The 18,423-nt window shown below is 41.0% G+C and overlaps 1 protein-coding gene across 2 annotated transcripts in view; it reads right to left on the bottom strand.

Annotated features, from left to right (window-relative positions):
• LOC136867318 (uncharacterized) overlaps positions 1 to 18,149 on the bottom strand; it is an 86,257-nt gene extending 68,108 nt beyond the window's left edge. The window contains exons 1-3 of one of the 2 annotated variants that reach the window (XM_068226710.1): positions 18,074 to 18,149; positions 14,639 to 14,691; positions 5,985 to 6,141 (exon numbers count right to left, since the gene is read on the bottom strand). In XM_068226710.1, the coding sequence (XP_068082811.1) occupies positions 5,985 to 6,141; positions 14,639 to 14,691; positions 18,074 to 18,122 (259 nt within the window). In that variant the 5' untranslated portion in view covers positions 18,123 to 18,149. The remainder of the gene's footprint in view (positions 1 to 5,984; positions 6,142 to 14,638; positions 14,692 to 18,073) is intronic. The other variant, XM_068226709.1, reaches the window with a different exon arrangement.
• Positions 18,150 to 18,423: the final 274 nt, after the last annotated feature.

An 18,423-nucleotide genomic window follows, 5' to 3' on the forward strand; every position in this document is an offset into this window, starting at 1 on the left:
GTTGGGAATAATAAAATAGGATTTTGAACATAAATAATACAATCACAATCCACTGACGAACAATTGGTGTAATATTTTAATATGCAGTGTTACTGTAGGTTATACACAATGTACACCTGTGGTTGGTTTCCATAAATGCTGAGGACATAATACTGTTGAGGTCCTATTACTGGAACTGAATATAATATTCCTGAGTTTTGAATTTGAAGACATTCTTGAGATCATCAATAATAATAATTATCATTATTATAACGTGTGGCCTCTAGACAGTCCAGGTGTAGGTTTTTTGACCAGACGCCCTATAGGTGAACTGTTAATCTATGAGGATGAGGCCCTTCCTCCGAGCCATCGGAATTAACCAATGAAAGTTAAAGTCCTTCTACCGGTCATGAATCGAACCCAGAACCCGTTGGACTCAATTTAATCATGGAGCCGAACTGTAAGATAGTTATTCTTTACAATTTTACCTCAGATACTAGGACTCAGAGATTCCATTTACATAAAACATACCGACGGAGTTGGCCGCGCAGATAGGTGCGCGCAGCTGAGAGCTTGCATTTGGGAGATAGTGGGTTCGAACCCCAATGTCGGCAGCCCTTAAGTGGTTTTCTGTGATTCCCCATTTTCACACGAGGCAAATGCATGGGATGTACTGTAATTAATGACACGGCCGTTTCCTTCCCGCTCCAAGCCCTGTCCTCTACTAGATGGGCTACTACTTCCGCTTCACAAATTCACACATTTTTTCTATCAGTATGCCATCGCCTTTAGCGTTCATTTCATACCCTACTGAAAACTCATTATTGGCACGTACATTTTACATAACCGTATGGCATCTTGATGCATTGTGTAAATGCCTGTCGCATACGGTACATGTTTTTGCAAACGTAATGTTGCGGTGAGTGATTAAATGCGACTGCTGCTTGGTGTACGGAAAAATAGATAGACCTTAACGACGCCAGTGACGTTGGGTGGGACGCCTATCAGCATAAGAGGTCAGGCGTGGCTGATTCACCAGAAAAATGCTACGAGAAAAATAGACACTTATGCTTAAGTTTTATAGACCTAGGAAGACATAAGAGAGAATACCAAGAAAAACTATGTTTGCCATACCGCGATATTATAAGTTAATAATAGGTTATTATGAGCAGACAAAAGTATTTACATTGACAGATAGGTTACGGTAGAATGAACTCCTGTTTCAATGTAGTTATAAAGGTTTAAGGAGATGGTAAAAGACTACACTCTTGTAAAATGGCAAAGAAGGATTTAGCTCGGTGTGAATTGTAGTAATCAGCTTGGCCTACGCCTACGACTTGGTCAATGGTAAACTGTGCTGAAAGCTATCTAATATCTTGGATACTGAGAAGAGCAGCAGCGAGAGTGACACGAAACTTAATAACTTATATTCAATACTAAAGCGAAATCAGTTGAGAGGAAACTCAGGTAATTGAATATCAGGTAGGAAATACAAAGCAGGAACAGGTGGGCCTTTTCAAATAAGATTTGTATTCTCCCAGGATTGTAGTGTACTAAGTAAAATAAAAGCACGGAGCGAGATGGATTCTCGGTTTGAATCGTGTTGCTGTTAGCTCGAATGCGGGAGATGGTGGGCTTAAATCCTATCATTGGCTGCCCTTAAAATGATTTTCCGTGGTTGCACATTTTCAAACCAATGCTGTGTTTTAAATAAGGTCACGGGCATCTACCTTCCTAATCCTAATGCAGTGAGTTCGCAGTTGAGTTCCCCTCTGTGGTGTAGTGGTTAGTGTGATTAGCTGCAAACCCCGGAGGCCCGGGATCGATTCCTGGCTCTGCCACGAAATTTGAAAAGTGGTACGAGGGCTGGATCGAGATCCACTCAACCACGGGAAGTCAACTGAGTAGATAGAGGAGGGTTCGATTCTCACTTCAACCGGGCAAATGCCGAGATGGTACCTGACTTAAGGCCTTTTCCTTGTCTATCCCTTCCAATCTCCCCCAGTATTCGGGAGGTAGTGGGTTCGAACCCCACTGCCGGCAGCCATGAATGTGGATTTCCGTTGTTTCCCATTTTCACACCAGGCAATTGCTGGAGCTGTACCTTAATTAAAGTCTCGGCCACTTCCTTCCGATTCCTAGGCCTTTCCTGTCCCATCGTCGCCATAAGACCTATCTGTGTCGGTGCGACGTAAAGACAAAAACCACTCTTCCCAAACCCCAGCAAGGCCTCTGATCAGCATATCAGGTGAGGCCGCCTGGGCGAGGTACTGGTCATCCTCCCCAGTTTAATCCCCTGACCCAGAGTAGTCCGAAGTTCCAGGACACTGCCCTTGAGGGGGTAGAGGTGGGATCCCTCACTGAGTACGAGGGAAAACCGACCCTGGAGGGTAAGGAGATAAAGAAGAAAAAGAGTTCGCAGTTGCGATCAACGCTGTTCTATTCAACATGCAGGTGAGAATAATGGCAGGTAGGCAGGCAGGTACACGTAGTGATGAGGTAAAGATTACGTTAGGAATAAATTTGATAGATGAATCTGTTCACATAACCAGCTACGTGGTAGGGCATGTGAGGCGGATGTCGGAGAATAGGCTACCTAGAATAATAATGGAGAGTGATCATGATGATGATGATGATGATGATGATGATGATGATATGAAGACGTAACGACGTGCTACTAAATGCTGTATCGCTAACTCAAGAAGAACAGAGTAAGCTGATCCATGAATGTTAAATATGTCATAATAAAGCGCCGAGACGATGTAAAGACGTTTAAATTAACGTCCATCAGTTTCCATGTGTCCTCTTGTGACAGGCCGTCAGGGTAGGCAGAAGGTGTCACATAACTGAGAAGAATCATACTAGTAACAGTACACAAACATATTGCAGACATCAAATATTGTAGAATTTTAAAGCTCATCTATAATGTATATGACATCTGGATCATAGAGGCAACAGTACAAAAATTATGGATACATACTGAAAATGTCCTTCAATGAACGTAAAAATTAAATTAAAATCGCGGGTTGTCATATTATAATTATAATTTTCAGCCAGTTTTAAAGTGCTTTCAGGTAACGAAAGTTGTGGTACAACATATTAGGGTCTATATTGGTCGTTATTCCACGGTTTTTCATCATTTTTAAATGTAACAGGCCAGTTCAAATTCATATCAAGAAAGCTAAAGTATTTCCGTTCGGTCGAATTCGGGTGGATGAGCTGAGAGACAGGGTAGATCATGGGAGATTATTGACGAAAATACGAGCTACTGGAATAGAAAAAAGAGTGGTTGTATGGTTGGCTACATTTGCAGAAAATACAATTCAGAGAATTAGAGTGGGTGAAACGTTATCGTAATATATATCTATGTATATGAAAAATAATGTTATTGGCTTTACGTCCCACTGACTACTTTTACGGTTTCAGAGACACCGAAGTGCCGGAATTTAGTCCCGCAGGAGTTCTCTAAGTGCCAGTAAATCGACCGGCACGAGATTGATGTATTTGAGCACCTTCAAATATCACCGGACTGAGCCAGGTTCGAACCTGCCAAGTTTTAATTATGGTATTGACAGTGTGATAGTACCTTGTTGGGAACGATGTAAGTGCCTGGGTGTTAATATAAGGAATGACCTCCATTGGGGTAATCATACCAACGAGGTTGTTGAGAAACGTTACAGGGTAAGGAGACGAGATGCTCGACTACGTGGTATATTTCGAGCTGTCAGTGGTGAATTGGCGTGGAGTGATATTAGTATTAGAATAAATTTGAGTGGAGCTTTCAAAAGTAGGAAATATAATTTTATGAAGATAAAGTTCGAATTCAAGAGAACAGAATGGGACAGGATTAAACGATTGTAATAAATTACCAACAGATATATTCGATAAATTTCCAAGTTCATTGAAAATATTTAAGAAAATGCTCGATGAGCAATTGATAGTGAATCTGCTACCCGGGCGACAACCCTAAATGCATGATTGATTGATTGATTGATTGATTGATTGATTGATTGATTGATTGATTGATTGATTGGGGGGGTACTTGCTATGCAAACAATATGCCACCACTTGTTCACTAATTGCGCATATCTTGTGGCCTAGTATACAAAACGATCATTACACACGAAATTGTAAAAAAATATTGAATTGTCCTTCTGTGTTATTTATCCAAGACTACAAAATGAATTCGTACTCACCTTATCAAGGACACATTGCCTCAAGAAATAGGCCAAGAAACAGGAATCATCTGTCTTCAGTTTTGAAGCTGAAATGCAATAAGTCAGACAGCATATTAAGACCATATTGTCACACGGCGTTGAATTCATTTAATATTTTCATAAAATGAAGAGTAAATTGATTCCTACAGGCCATAAGGGATAGAGAAATCCTTTCATGGAAAGAGTCAAACTGTTTTTGCTATTACAATTTATTATGATACAGGGAACTATTTCTATGACATACTTCAGAAGATATTTCTCTTAATTCAAAGTAATGTTGTCGTCATTGTCAATTTAAGAGGATGAGATTATTATTACCTTTCTTAACACTAATCTTACAGGGGAAGGCTCTCACCTTCCATGCCAAAACCTAACTTGAATGGTGTCATAACCAATATCCTAGGAGAAGAACAGATGCACAGATTTGTCCTCCTGTTTCTACTGCAAGGCCACGGAATAAACCTATGAATTACGGGTATACGTAACAGGAAAGTGAAATTCGTCACCACAGTTTTGATTGGGCAAGCCAGCAGCGGCTCGGCGAGCAGAAAACCGTGAGTCACTATTCGGACAGCTCGCCAGTAATGCAAAGATGTCCATCTGCGCCGTGTCACCGTCTGGAAACGTAGGATTCCAGCACTGATATCAGGGCCCTGCCGTGAAAAGTCAGCTAATTCTTTGCAAGTGACCTTTTCGTAGGACACTGGTTCAAAGCTCGTTTCGGCACTAAATGTGTGACAATTCCCCAGCTAGGAAAAAGAAGAGTTGTGATTCGTCGCTGAATGTATCATTGAATGAGAAATGCCCTTCTTCATTTTCTACCGATTTGCACCACACCCGTGGGGTGTTGGGTGCGAACAGTGTCACACATGTGATTTGTCCCTGTTTTACGACCGGATGCCCCCCCTAACGCAATCTTATAGAGGGTTGTAATCCCTACTGCGTGATTCTGTGATGGTTTGTACCGTTATGTGTTGCCCGCATATAAAGAGGGATGTGTTGGTACAAATACAAACACTTAGTCCCCGAGCCAAAAGAAGGAATAAATCAGATGCGTTTAAAATCCCCGACTCAGTCGGGATTCGAAACCGGGACTCTCTGTACCGAACGCTTCAACGCTCACCATTCAACCAGTGAGTCGGACGAATGAGAAAGTCATTTAAATGTGTAAAAACGGGTCCAGGTCGAAGTAAAACTCTATTCCTTTAACAGCTAAAGGGGCGTATATTTTATGGTTTTCGGAGACACCGAGCATTCCTGACCTTATATGAAGCAGAGGTCTTGCTATCATTCGAATTATCCTCCGGCTAACGAGACACTTTTATTCTTTGTATTTAATTTTTGGCTTTGGGGTTCAATGATCCATGCATACAGCAATCAGTGAGTATTTTGTAGATTCGAACCACTGCAATATCCTTCCCTGTCTCCCAAATACCGTGTCTCAATCAACTAAGCTATTAGATACTCTCTCGAAGCCGGTTGCATAACATACACTTAGCGATGAGGCATATTATCGTACAGTATTTACAGGAGAAATAGCTACTCCTCTACTTCTAGAAACAATTTCCTGCGATATTTGTTTTTTACGTGTTATGCGTTGATCCGAAATCGGATCTCACTGATGTCTACAAGCCAATTACTATGTATACTTCCGTTTCAAGGCCAGTACTGTACATGTGTACCCTGATCTCCAATGTGACGGATGTTTCGGTTTTAGCCAGCGACCAAATATTATGCAGTTGAGTGTACGTGTACTGCAAAACAATGAATACAGAGTTCAAAACCTACCTTCATCTAAACATTCGTTGACAGCTTTCGGACCCTGGGCGATGAACTCGTCATCACCTTCATGAGCAGCGTTGTAAACTTTCAAAATGTCGTCCGCGGAAGCAAAAGTGGTTCCATCTATAATCCCCGCTTTGCTAAAGACGCAGTACTGCAAACACTGTAAAACAATTTTTCAAAATCAAAATATCTTTACTTGAAAATGAGGTGCCTACCTCGATGGCAAATGGTACACTAAAATACATTATTGTCAAGCACTAAATATTAAATTGACAAGAGAATAAAGTTTTCCTATAATACAATATTATATAATTTGCGCTAACAATTTTTTCTATAAAACAAACAGCTCATCATTAATAAATTTACATTGTTTACAAATATCTACTTAAAATATCTCCTGTACTACTTACAAATATAGTCAACTGATATACAGTATGTGGAATTACTTCAAATGATACTGTACAACTGGTATAAGATTAAAATTTACATTGCATTTATTTACTTTTTCTTTTCTTTACCCATTCTGGAACCTAAGTAGCATAACGACCTGCTGCGTCTTAACCAGACTGTCCCAAGGCCCAGAACAGAAAACATGATAGTCGTCTGGATTTTAGTCACATAAGACGAAACTAACTACGATCCACAAGTACATCTTTTATAAACACAAAAAAGGAAATCATGACAATGCTAATGAAGTGTCATTAGAGGTTTATTAATTTTATTTATACGACAAATCAGTGGTAATAAATGCACTCTGCCTACCTTATGCATTAACAAACATTTTCGGTTCATTTTAATGGAAAGGAGTCGATTTTACGGTAGGAAGTCGAAAAGATATGGAACCAATACATTCAGCTCAAGGCAAAGACACAGCTTTGTAACCACTCCATCTCACTTATTATTACTGCAAGGGGCCGATGACATTAGATGTTAGGGCCCTTTAAACAACAAGCATCTTCCTCATCATCAGTCATTATTGGGGTTACACAAATAATAATAATAATAATAATAATAATAATAATAATAATAATAATAATAATAATAATAATAATAATAATAATAATAATAATAATGCTTTTACGACCCACGAACTACTTTTTCAGTTCACGGAGACACCAAAGTGCTGGTAATTTGTCCCACAGTAGTTCGTTTAAGTGACGATAAATCTATCGACGCGAGGCTGGCATATATTAACATCTTCAAATGCTACGGCCTGATTGTGATCCGAGGTCTAACTAGGGCTCAGAAAGCAACGTCTCTACCGTCTGAGCCACTCAACCCAACAGGCCATACAAAGTATAAACCTTTACTTTCACAACTCCAGGGGTATTGATGAACTGTACGGACGTTACTTTAATTCAAGTAGTCGATTAGTCATCAATTTAGATTATATTAAAGAACTCAAGCCGCAGCACAATTTAATTCTGAACAGAGATCTGTTGATCCACCTGAGCAGGTCTTTGGCCAGTAAATGCTACTTTCAACTGCTTGGTGACCACTTGCAACCCTTTGTGTGCTTCACGTAACCCTACAAAGATGATATATTCCAGCAGGATGACGCAGCGTTTAACTGGGCCCAAGGTGTCTTGAATTGGTTCAAGGAATATTCTGGATAGTTTCAACGACTGCTACAGCCCCTCGTATACCTGATATGGGGCAGGTCTAGCATTTATGCAACATGGTGGTGAGGTCCATTCACACCCAAGTCTGTGCAGCTACAAATACCAGAGAGCTGTGGGTAGCTATCCAAATGGCATGGGTCAGAATCTCACCACACGCGTTTTTCCATTTGTAGAACGCGACGGCGAGTTTCAGCATTTGACAGACCTAGAGGAAAGACTATACGATATTAGGATATAATCCCATGATTATTGGCATGGCAGTGTAGACGGCGCCCAAAGGCTGCGTCGAGCTGCCACTGTCAGGAAATTCTCCATCGTAACATTCTCTTATGGTTCAGAAATCAAGTCAGGGTGCAATGCATAGGTTGCTTGTACCCAGAAAAGTTGCTGTAAATGGCAGCAGCTAGAAAATATAGAACAGTGCTCCTTTACTTGCTCGATTGTTGTGGATCGTCATACTGCAGTGTCTTGTGGGAGGAGATTATTCGTCTCTGTATCCTATATATATTTCATGGCCTTCGACGTCCAATTCCATATTACATAACGATTCACATATCTAGTTCTCCTGGGAGCCAACGTACCTACAAAATTACATATAGGACATCTGTCATCCACCAGTTGTTCGTCTCTCCTCAATTTTTCACCAAGAGCACGATCCGATTTACATAGCTATATAACGAAACTATCCATTCTATGGGTAACCATTGGTTGCATGTATTTTGACAGATTAGTTGCCAGTTCCTGGTGGGGTGCTTTAGTTGAATGATTGGTTCGAAATTCCTTCTTTGAAGCGGGAAGTTGTAAAGCTTCATAACTTGGTCGAAGGAGCCATCTAAAATTTCGTTACGCGGAAGATGTTCAATAATTGCTACAGCTGTCCTGCAACAAATTTACTGGGTTCTCGAATTTTGGGATATTCTTCCACTTTAATGAACTCATGAAAAAATATCCTCCTTTCACATGTATTTCCTTGATGATGTGTTTGAAAAAGGCAGAACTGCATTTCAGTTCAACTGCATAGAGCCCCAATCTGTCAAGGTGTCAAATGTTGCCTTCTCACTCTGAGCCGAAATCTTTCCATATGTGTTGACAGGTATCATGCGGAGCAGCTAGTATTGTGTTTTGTACAATATTTCACATAAGTCGTGTTACAAGCCAAATGTTAAACGCTATTTCGCCTTCGTGAGAGGTTTTCTGTAAACCGTAAGCGATACGGTTCAATTTAGTTCCATAATGTCGCATAGGCTATGTTCTTCCAGAATGTCATACATAAGGTTCTTACTCTTGTTTGTCGTGGGGTTACCGATATCCTCTGCTCGAATAGTTCCTCGATCAGATCCTAGAAACAGCATCGATGACTTAACCTTGCCCCTGACGCATTTAAATGATGAACAGCTGATAGGTCATCACCATCGGTTAGGAGTAACGTCAAATCATCCGCAAAAGCACACAGCGTAAGACATTCAGTGTTTACATGAAGACCATTTAGACTTCTGGACAGTCTCCGAATGAATGGTTCCACGGTTAAGATATAAAAAGCAACAACTATAGTGGATAACCTTGAGGTACAGGCATGATAATTGGACTACGACGTGGCTAATGGCAATTGATCAAAGGCCGTAATGTAACCGAAAGTTGCATGTGTTTGAAAGTCGTTTCAAGTCGTTCAGGAAATCGAAAATGATTGAAATTCTCAAAAGATATCTATGCGAAATTCTGTCAAAAGAGTTGTTGAAATGTATGCTCACAATTACAGCGAGCTCTTCAGGACAAACAGAACAGCAAAGATTGAAATCTCGACCTGGCCGAATGTCGTTCCTGTTATTCGGGAATTTTTTATGAAAGTCCCAACACAGGGTCAATCTGGATTGGAACCTCGGCCTTCCGAGTGGGAAACCAGCATCGAAACCACTGAGATTATAACGCGATCCGACAAATTGTCTTCTCAGTAATTATTACAATAATATATTCCATAAATGTGGGCTTAGATCCATCTTTGAATAGCTGAATACAAAAGTTAAGGACTTGGGTAAAGTCGACTCCTATCACACACCAGAAGCGTTTGCTCAAGTCATGTGGGAAGACATCCATCACGGGCGTATTATTAGGAGCAGCGTTTTCTGAGAACCTGTTCTATTTCCGCTCTCGTGATAGGCATTGTGAGGAAGGAAATATATTCTGGATCCAGGTATGTTTCATATGGAAAGCATGTTTTCATCCTAATGTTAGGCATATTATCTTCTGCAAGCATTTAGTGAAAATATTGCTTATCCTCACGGAGAAGCTCACTTTGAAGTTTGAATGTCCCATTTAATCCCTATGCACTGGTGTATAAATTGTTGATTAACAGATCCGGCGCACGTAGCAGTGAGTTTGCTTTCGGGAAATGGTGATGCAAAACTCACTCTCAGCAGCACTCAAGATGTTTTCTGTACTTTCTCATTTTCACAGCAGTAAATGATAGGACAGTATCTTACTTAAGCCCACAGGAGCTTCTTTCATAGTCCGGCAATATAGGACCTACATAAGTTGGAATGATATTAAACAAATATTTAAAAATTATTCTTTCGTCGAGGGAATGAGTAGATCTATCTAAATATGAAGCTCTAACATTGTTCCTTAGGATATCAAATTCCCGGCTAGCTGTGGGGAAACTGAACATGCAGAAGTTGTTGTGAACGCGATGGTTGGAAACCACTAAAGTTCCCTGTTCCATTGGGGAAACTTAATTCTACTGCTCGTCTCTAAGGTTGGATCTATCTGCCACCCTCCCAATTCGTTCTAGACACTGTGGGGTTTATCGGAAAGCCACGAAAGTTATAGGCTATCGTCCGATGCCAGCCTTGAGCGGCGAGACTGAATGATGTTATCCTCTGATCGCACAGTTCAATAGTGTGTGAGCTAGACTGAAAAATTGGAGTTGGTCAGAGGGCGACCTAACACTAACGAGATAATGAGCGAAAATCACTCGCGTTTATTGAGTTGCGATTTATGTGGACTCGATCGTCGTGTAGAATACAATACGTGGAAATCGTCAATTTTACTGTAGGGTCCAGTATATTCATGTTGAATCATAGATTTCAAAAATGATCTTCTGATTGCTCTTGGTAAGAGATTAGGATCTGCATCTGTCCAAGAAGTATGGAAGCTTGGAAGCAGAGTTCCTTACCACAGCGTGCACTCTTCAAGAATGCCTGTTGTGGAAATCTTCCTAATCACATTGTTTTTCAACGTCAAACATCCGCTGGGGTGGTGTCTGAAACCTCTCTGGTCTGACGGTGAAATCTTCATATCCAGCTACAGTTCGCAACAATCTAACGAAGTATATGAAGACAGGAGTAGAGAATTGTTTATGTATTCTGCACATTAATAGTTAAACCGTAGATGTCGTGAAATTAACTTTGTTAAGGATATCGTTACTTTCAGTCCATTTCTGCAACGCCTTGACCTGCCGAAAATATACAATAATATCGCATTAATGAAGGTCTTGTGTGCTTCCAGGCGCGATGATCCTCAACGCATCGGTTGACATCTAGGGTAGGTTCTATCACGGTATCTTCCAAACGGGTCAACCAGAAGAAGAAAATCCGCCGGTGCGTCACGGAAAAATACATCTCGAAGAAAATGTGCCCTGATTTGTTTCGCGATTAGGCCTGGTTTTCGAGACCACTTGATACAGATTTTGAGACTACTTCGTCAAGTGACCTATGTTGACCACAACAAACATATTCACAGTGTCTAAACGGGTTGAAGTTATGATATGTTGTTAGGCTACTCGCTTGTAACTGGTACATCAAGTGGCTGAAATTGACACTGGCACATACACTTTGTGTGTTTGTATTCTGCACGTGAATTCCTTCACATGAACAGGAGATTACTTAATGAACGTGTTACGCCCCACTAACTACTTATAATGTTACCGGAGACGCCGAGGTGCCGAAATTTTGTCCCGAAGGAGTTCTTTTACGTGCCGCTAAATCTACCGACTAAAGGCTGACGTATTTGAGCACCTTCAAATACCACCGGACTGAGTCAGGATGTAACCTGCCAACTTGGAGACAAAAGGCCAGCGCTCTACGGTCAGAGCTACTCAGCACGGCACAGCTTATTCGGAATCGGAATCGTAATTTGCACTAACAACCTCCTACACGTAGGAGGTTATTCCTTTGACCTCTTACGTTCGAGAACCTGCGCCTCGTAGTTTCCTAATGTAGTAGATTACTTTGTCACTCATTACATACTTTGACAGTCATACGATGAGTGTGAAAATAGCTAGAAGTGGAAAGGAAGCGACCGTGGCCTTAATTAAGATACAGCACCAGATTTGCCCGGTGTGAAAACGGAAAAACCACGGAGTAGCCCGGGAAAAAATCTTCAGAGCTGCCGACAGTGGGGTTCGAACTTAGGATCTCCCGAAAGCAAACAGATGGCTACCTGCCCCAATCCGCGCAGCCACTTATTCGTTGCATTTCTTGTACAATTACTTTCGGCACTCTTGCAAGTTTATAATATCGCTCTCTTGTCATTGCAACATTTATGTGGCCATGGCTGAAAAATGGCTGAGGTAAATAGAGACCTTCACATCCCTTAAAGTATATTGATCGTGATACAAAAGGCGAAGCGAATTGGAAGATGATGCCTCTTGAAAGAAAATGGGTATGATGTTACGTCAATTCGAGTGTATTAAAGCTACCTGCCCGGTTTAATCTCCACTATCTTACTATTTCCAAATCCAAACTTCTTACAATAAGGCCCTAATCAGGTTCCGTTTAGGAGTCGCTGGGAAACATTCAGATTTTTATGGCTCCATATGTATTGTAGAATATGAATATGGGAAGGCAAACTTTAAATTCCAATGGATTCAAGAATTATGTAGGAAATTTAAGCAGCTAGCTTTCAATCCGTTGACGGAAGTGTATGGTATTGAACTTCCGGGTATAATCCCAACGGTTTTCAAATTAATTAATTAAGATTGCTAACTTTCTAGAAAATTATGACAACTTTCGGAGATATGAACGTGTTGCTTTACATTACAATCACGATATCATCATGTGCTAAAATTCTGGCTGGTAGTTCAATACCATTTAATCCATCACCATCTACAGAGGGGTAGACCATGTAACCGATCTCCTGCAAAGAAATCAACGAATACCATTTATTTCTTTTTTGTGGGTTTGCCAGCATATTTGTATGTAAGCGGCGTATTTTTAAGAAGGGTCAAAGTGGGTATTTAATACAATTATAAATAAATAATTATTCGGATCAAAGCATGGTTGCAACACAGGCAAAACCTTTATGAAATCTACCATAAGAATATTAATTTCCCCAACAGAATGAACGAAATTCGATACCTATGACATTTCAGAAGACGATTCACACACGTTAAAGAATGACTGTTTGCCATTGGGGTTTCATGCCACATTGAGCCGTACTAACCGAATATTGTCAGCTGCTTTGGGATTTTAATGAGACATCGAACTCTCATTTAACTTTAGAAGAATTTAATTATAATGTGCACTGCTCAACTGCTGATTAGCAAAACGACTATTTCTATCCACGTTACTGATATAGCATTAAGTCCTAAATTAAAGCACTACATATCCTAAGATTTTTCTCTTCCGGGATTATCGATGAAAAATGCCTTCTTGACATTTATGTTATTATATTGCAGGACGTCAATGATTTCATTAATAATTGAAAGTTGTTCCTTGTTTATTATGAGTACCATGTCAGGAAAATAAAAATTGAAAATTAACACATTAGTATGACTCGGATGATCGCCACACTTCGCTAATGACTGGAATGAAATTTCATTAATAATTAAACGTTGTTCCTGGTTTTGTTATCAGTAACATATCACCCAAACGAAAATTGAAATTTAGCTCAGTAGTGTGACACAGAGGGTCGACTCACTTCGCTAACTACCTCAGTGGAAGAAGTTCACAGCCTTAGTGTTTAAATTGCGACACGCAGAAAATGCCTTTTACGTTTCTCCATCATCATTTCAGGCTATCAAACATAGGTAGAGCTACACAGAGACAGTAACATTGCGACAAGTATATTCTTGTCGACCAAATGACTCTGCAACTGAACACAACACAGACTGGAGCAGCTGACCAGAGACACGTCCGACTGCACATGCCTGCTTTCCCACTTCCAACTCCTCTCTCACATCGTATTTCTCAGCGCTACTATAATCCAAGTGGCCTTGAATTACTGGCGAGCGCTTTGGAGAATAAGGATGCTACATTATTCTTTAATAATTTTAAAATATCCGCCATGAAATATTTACGCTTTTATAGACATACTGCAACTCAACAGGCCATGTACTTTCGTCAGAATGCTTTACGATGTCAATCGATTCAGCCGTTCTCACAAGATCGACGTAACACAAAACAGCTTAGTGTTTTAAATATTTAGATGATAATAATTAAAAATAATGATAATAAATAAGCAACATCCCCGGTTTTGGAGATCTTGTACTCTACCGAGGTAGTAATTTAGTGACGTCGTCCTCCAATAGCGGACACACAAATAAAGTGTACAGGAGAAGCCTGATTTCTGTTGCGAGTCTATTTTCACTGTGTAATATGAGGGGGAATAGGTTGTAGAATATATGTGCGGGCGATGGTTGAAGTTCTTTTTTTCCTTTTTTTTTCTAAGGTGATATATGAGTCTTCGGTCAAGAGTGACACTCGGGACCATCCGATGACTTCTTCGATGTATCTGCCCCTGTCGAGCCTGCCTTGTCTCGTTCCCAATAATGTCAAACACTTATTAACATATTAACATAAGTTTGATTGTCCACTGTTGGAACAAAGGTTCAAGTGTGCAGAGGCTGTTCTAGAGGTATCACGGATGCTCCAAAAGGGTCGCGTTTCAGGCGGCAACAACAAGATGCAAGAAGAGTTCAACATTCGGGGTTTGGCATGTCCAATTAAAACACCGTACAGACACATACTGTATTGCTGAATAGCACGAGGAATATTCAAATCAGGTAACAAGTGATAGAAAGTACAACTCTGCTCTACTTACATTCTGGCTCTGGGTAGTCAACACCTTCAGCATGGTCACCTTCTCCACATCCGCTAAAACAGACAAGAGCTTGACGTTTATATCGAGTAGAACTTACAGGGTTTTATCGCTAGTGGATATATATCGTCTCATCTCAGATATATATTTTGGCGGTGATGAGATAGGAAATGGAGAGTAGTGAGAAGGAAGAGTATGTGGTCTTAAATAAAGTACAGCCTCTACATTTGCCTCATGTAAAAATGGGAAAGGGCTTGGTTCTTAAAATGGACGGCGATGCATGCTCTACAACGTGTCAACGTGTCCCCATCCTGGACAAAAGATTCGTCAGGGGTGATTGTGGTAAGGTGTTCCGTTCTTCCACCAGCGCGGTTGAGAACTTTTGGATGGTCGTTGGTGCATGGATGTCTGCACAACATGTTCACCACGAGCTCGATGGGATTAAAGTTGGTCAATGGGCAGACCAGTCCATTCGCCGAATATCCACTCGCTCCAAGAGTTCCTACACCTGCGCTGTACGATGCGGTCGTGCATTGTTATGAATAAAAATGAATCAGGTACGAATGCCCCCAGGAAAGACGCACATGGGGAAGGAGTTCACTGCACACAATAACGTTGACTGGTGAGTGTATCCCGTTCAAATATTTGGAAGTCGGTGCGCCCATGCAACATTATGCCTCCTCACACCGTAACATTTTAACCAACAAAATGATAATGTTTGACAATGTTCCTGGGTGCATTACGTGTTTCCACCATTCGCAAGATGAGGGTTCGTCTGGAATGACTACTCAGACTGAAACTGCTCTCATCTCCTATTCTATCCAGACCTGATGCTCTTCACACCATCGCAAGCGGTGCCGCTGATAGGCGGGTGTCAAGTGAACACAACGTAATGGTCGTCGGGCGAACAGACCACCCATATGTAGTCACCGTGCCACTGTGGAGTGAGACTGGGTACGTTGCAATCCTCTTAAATATGGTTGCAATGCACCCGCTGTTTGACGTGAGTCTTTCTGTGCCTGTAGCACAATGTAGCGGTCATCTGCTGCTGTATTTGACCGTTATCGATCCTCTCCTCTCCTTCCGGCATCAGTGCCTGTAGTTCGGAATGGTCTCCATGCACGTGATATAATATTGTGGACAATACCAACTCCTGGGCTACACTCGTCCCACTTCGTCCTCCTTCCAGTTTCCCCGATGATGCTTCACCGCGTAAAGTCACCGAAAGGTTGTCTCCATGCCATGTTGTAATGAATAACACACTGTCTTCACCCGTTCCTTCACAAGCTTCATTTTGTGGTGCAAGTCCCAATTGGCGCTATAGTCGCGATGACCTCACGCAAGGCTTCTATGCACGTGTAGAGACCTCTGGCAACATGTTACCTCGCTCCCATTCATTTCCACCATGTAGTTGATATGTTATGTTGATTTATCTATCTCGACCTTAAGTCTTGCTCAGCAGTGTATTTACCATTTCAAGTTATGGTGTCTTGATTTTGGGGACCACTAAAACAAATTAAAAAAACTAAATTACAGTAGCACAGTAAACATTCGTCATCCGTTGAAGGTTGTAACTACTTTTCAATGTCATACAATTATTAGCGTATACTATTTTAAATGTTGTGTCACGTTCATATGAAATGTTAGTACGGTAATCTATTTACGTCTATGGTATGATCCTGCCACAGTAAATAACTTCATGGACGGGTGCCCAGAGTATAGACAGCTACACAACACAGTGTTCACTTACACATCTCCGCATCGTCCCTCAAAATAGACTCCGTTGGCCACCGTACAATTTTGACAACATTTGTACAGCATTTCAAAGCACTGCTGAGTGATATTGGCAGAAACATCCCTAACGGATGTTCTTTTGGCAGTGATGACATAATCGGCGGAATGAAATCTTTGCTTTCAATTCCGTTCCTCTTGAACAAGCACAAAGCGAAATGCAGGGGCCTTGTCGTGTAGCAATACCCAGTTCTTCCCAATAGTGGTGGGATATTCGATTCACTTAAGGGAATCGATCCTGCAGCTACTTGTTCGAAAAAAAGTCTTGTTGTTTCAAGGCCTCGCCTCACAGTGACAACTCCATTAAACAGTGTACAGAATTAGAAGAAGAATACCCGTCCACGGGCAATCCGTGATCTCGTGATTCTATGACTTAATTATGATGCGATGTACGAACTGAGAGAGTGCAGGGCAGTTCCTACCAATATAAAACAGATATTTCTGAATGATCATGATCATGACTCGTACTTATAGTGGAGGCTATAAAGTTGAGTTGAATTAACTCTCGAATGTCAACTAAGTTATAATACCAAGATTCATTAACCCAATAAATAGAAGATCCTATAATTAGACTATCTACTTCAGAATTTTCGTTTGTAACACTGCAAAAGAATCCAACTATTATTTAAACCTCCTTGTCACTGGATACCCAGGTGAGAGTACTATTTGCTGAGTCCGTAATAAAGCCACAAACGAACGATTCTTTCAGTTAGCCATGACTCTTTATGTCTCGCTTGCGGCGAAACTCCGGCTCCTCGCCAATGTCCAGGGTTCCCATAGTAACCGTGTGTGTGTATTGGCTCACTGATCCGAGAGTGCACCGCTCGGCACTCGCGTACCGTGAGCTCGCCGCTGCTGTGATACGATTCACTTTGACAGTTGAATGAATCGATGCACTAGTTCGAAGCATACACTCAGTAGCCAACACTATTCCCCACACCACGGCTTAGGACGTCTACGACGGATTTAATTGTGTAGACGGTCGTTCTTCTTTACAGTCGCTCCTTGTGAATGAACTCGATCAGCTCAATTTCCTGTTAGGCAAACAGTTCAATCATCAGCATGATTTTTGCCCTATGATGGCGATACGCGCGATTTTTATTGTATCACCTGAAACACTACGCTTTGCGGACATGTCTAATTGTGTTCAGACTGCGAAATTGTTGCATTCTGCTGGTCGTGTTTTTAACCACACTTCACAACAAGCACAGAGTGAAGTGCAGCGTCGGCGTCGTCGTCGTCGTCGTCTTGTAACTCTAGACATTTTTTCCCACGACACTCACTCGCGTAGATGATGACTGATCGCCTTCTTGCTGTCCTGTTTTACACTTGATCATTTTTTCTGCTGTTGCTATATGAACGCAACTGCCTCTTACTCGGACGAGCGAAGTACTGTCAGCGCACCATCCCACAGATCACCACAGCGACACTGTGTCTAATTACAGTACTACGTATTTAATATCAGCTTGATATAATGAAGCCCTTCAAGGGGGAGAAACATGGATGCATAGTATTGTATTAAAACTAAAAGGTATTGAAAAGTGGGTCAACAGATAACTTAACTGATGACGTAATCTATTCATCGACAAAATAAGGATTAAGATGCTGATGTTAAAATTATTTTACAGTACTAACTATATAACATACCATCGCTTGCTCCTACGTACTTCCTACAGTCCTCCGCAATTGGCCGCATTGCTTCCGCGAAGTTCTCCACATAGTCAGCAGCCTGTGAAATTATATCAATATCTGTATTGTTCTCCTTCTGCGTAATATTACAGCACAGGATTGGTTATTACATCTATTTTTTCCCAGGAGTGGGAAATGTACAAACTGCGGAAAAGAGGTAACTTCAATATTGATTACAAAACCTAGAAAACTCGTGACTACTCAGCTCTATAATCTATTGTTTGCCGGACAATTGACACAACACGATTAGAAATACGTTTGAGTGACTCGGAAATCTAGTAAGTATTATTGTTAAACTTGCATTTGAT

The sequence above is a fragment of the Anabrus simplex genome, chromosome 3 (genome assembly GCF_040414725.1).
Source record: "Anabrus simplex isolate iqAnaSimp1 chromosome 3, ASM4041472v1, whole genome shotgun sequence".
NCBI classification, from domain to species: domain Eukaryota; kingdom Metazoa; phylum Arthropoda; class Insecta; order Orthoptera; family Tettigoniidae; genus Anabrus; species Anabrus simplex.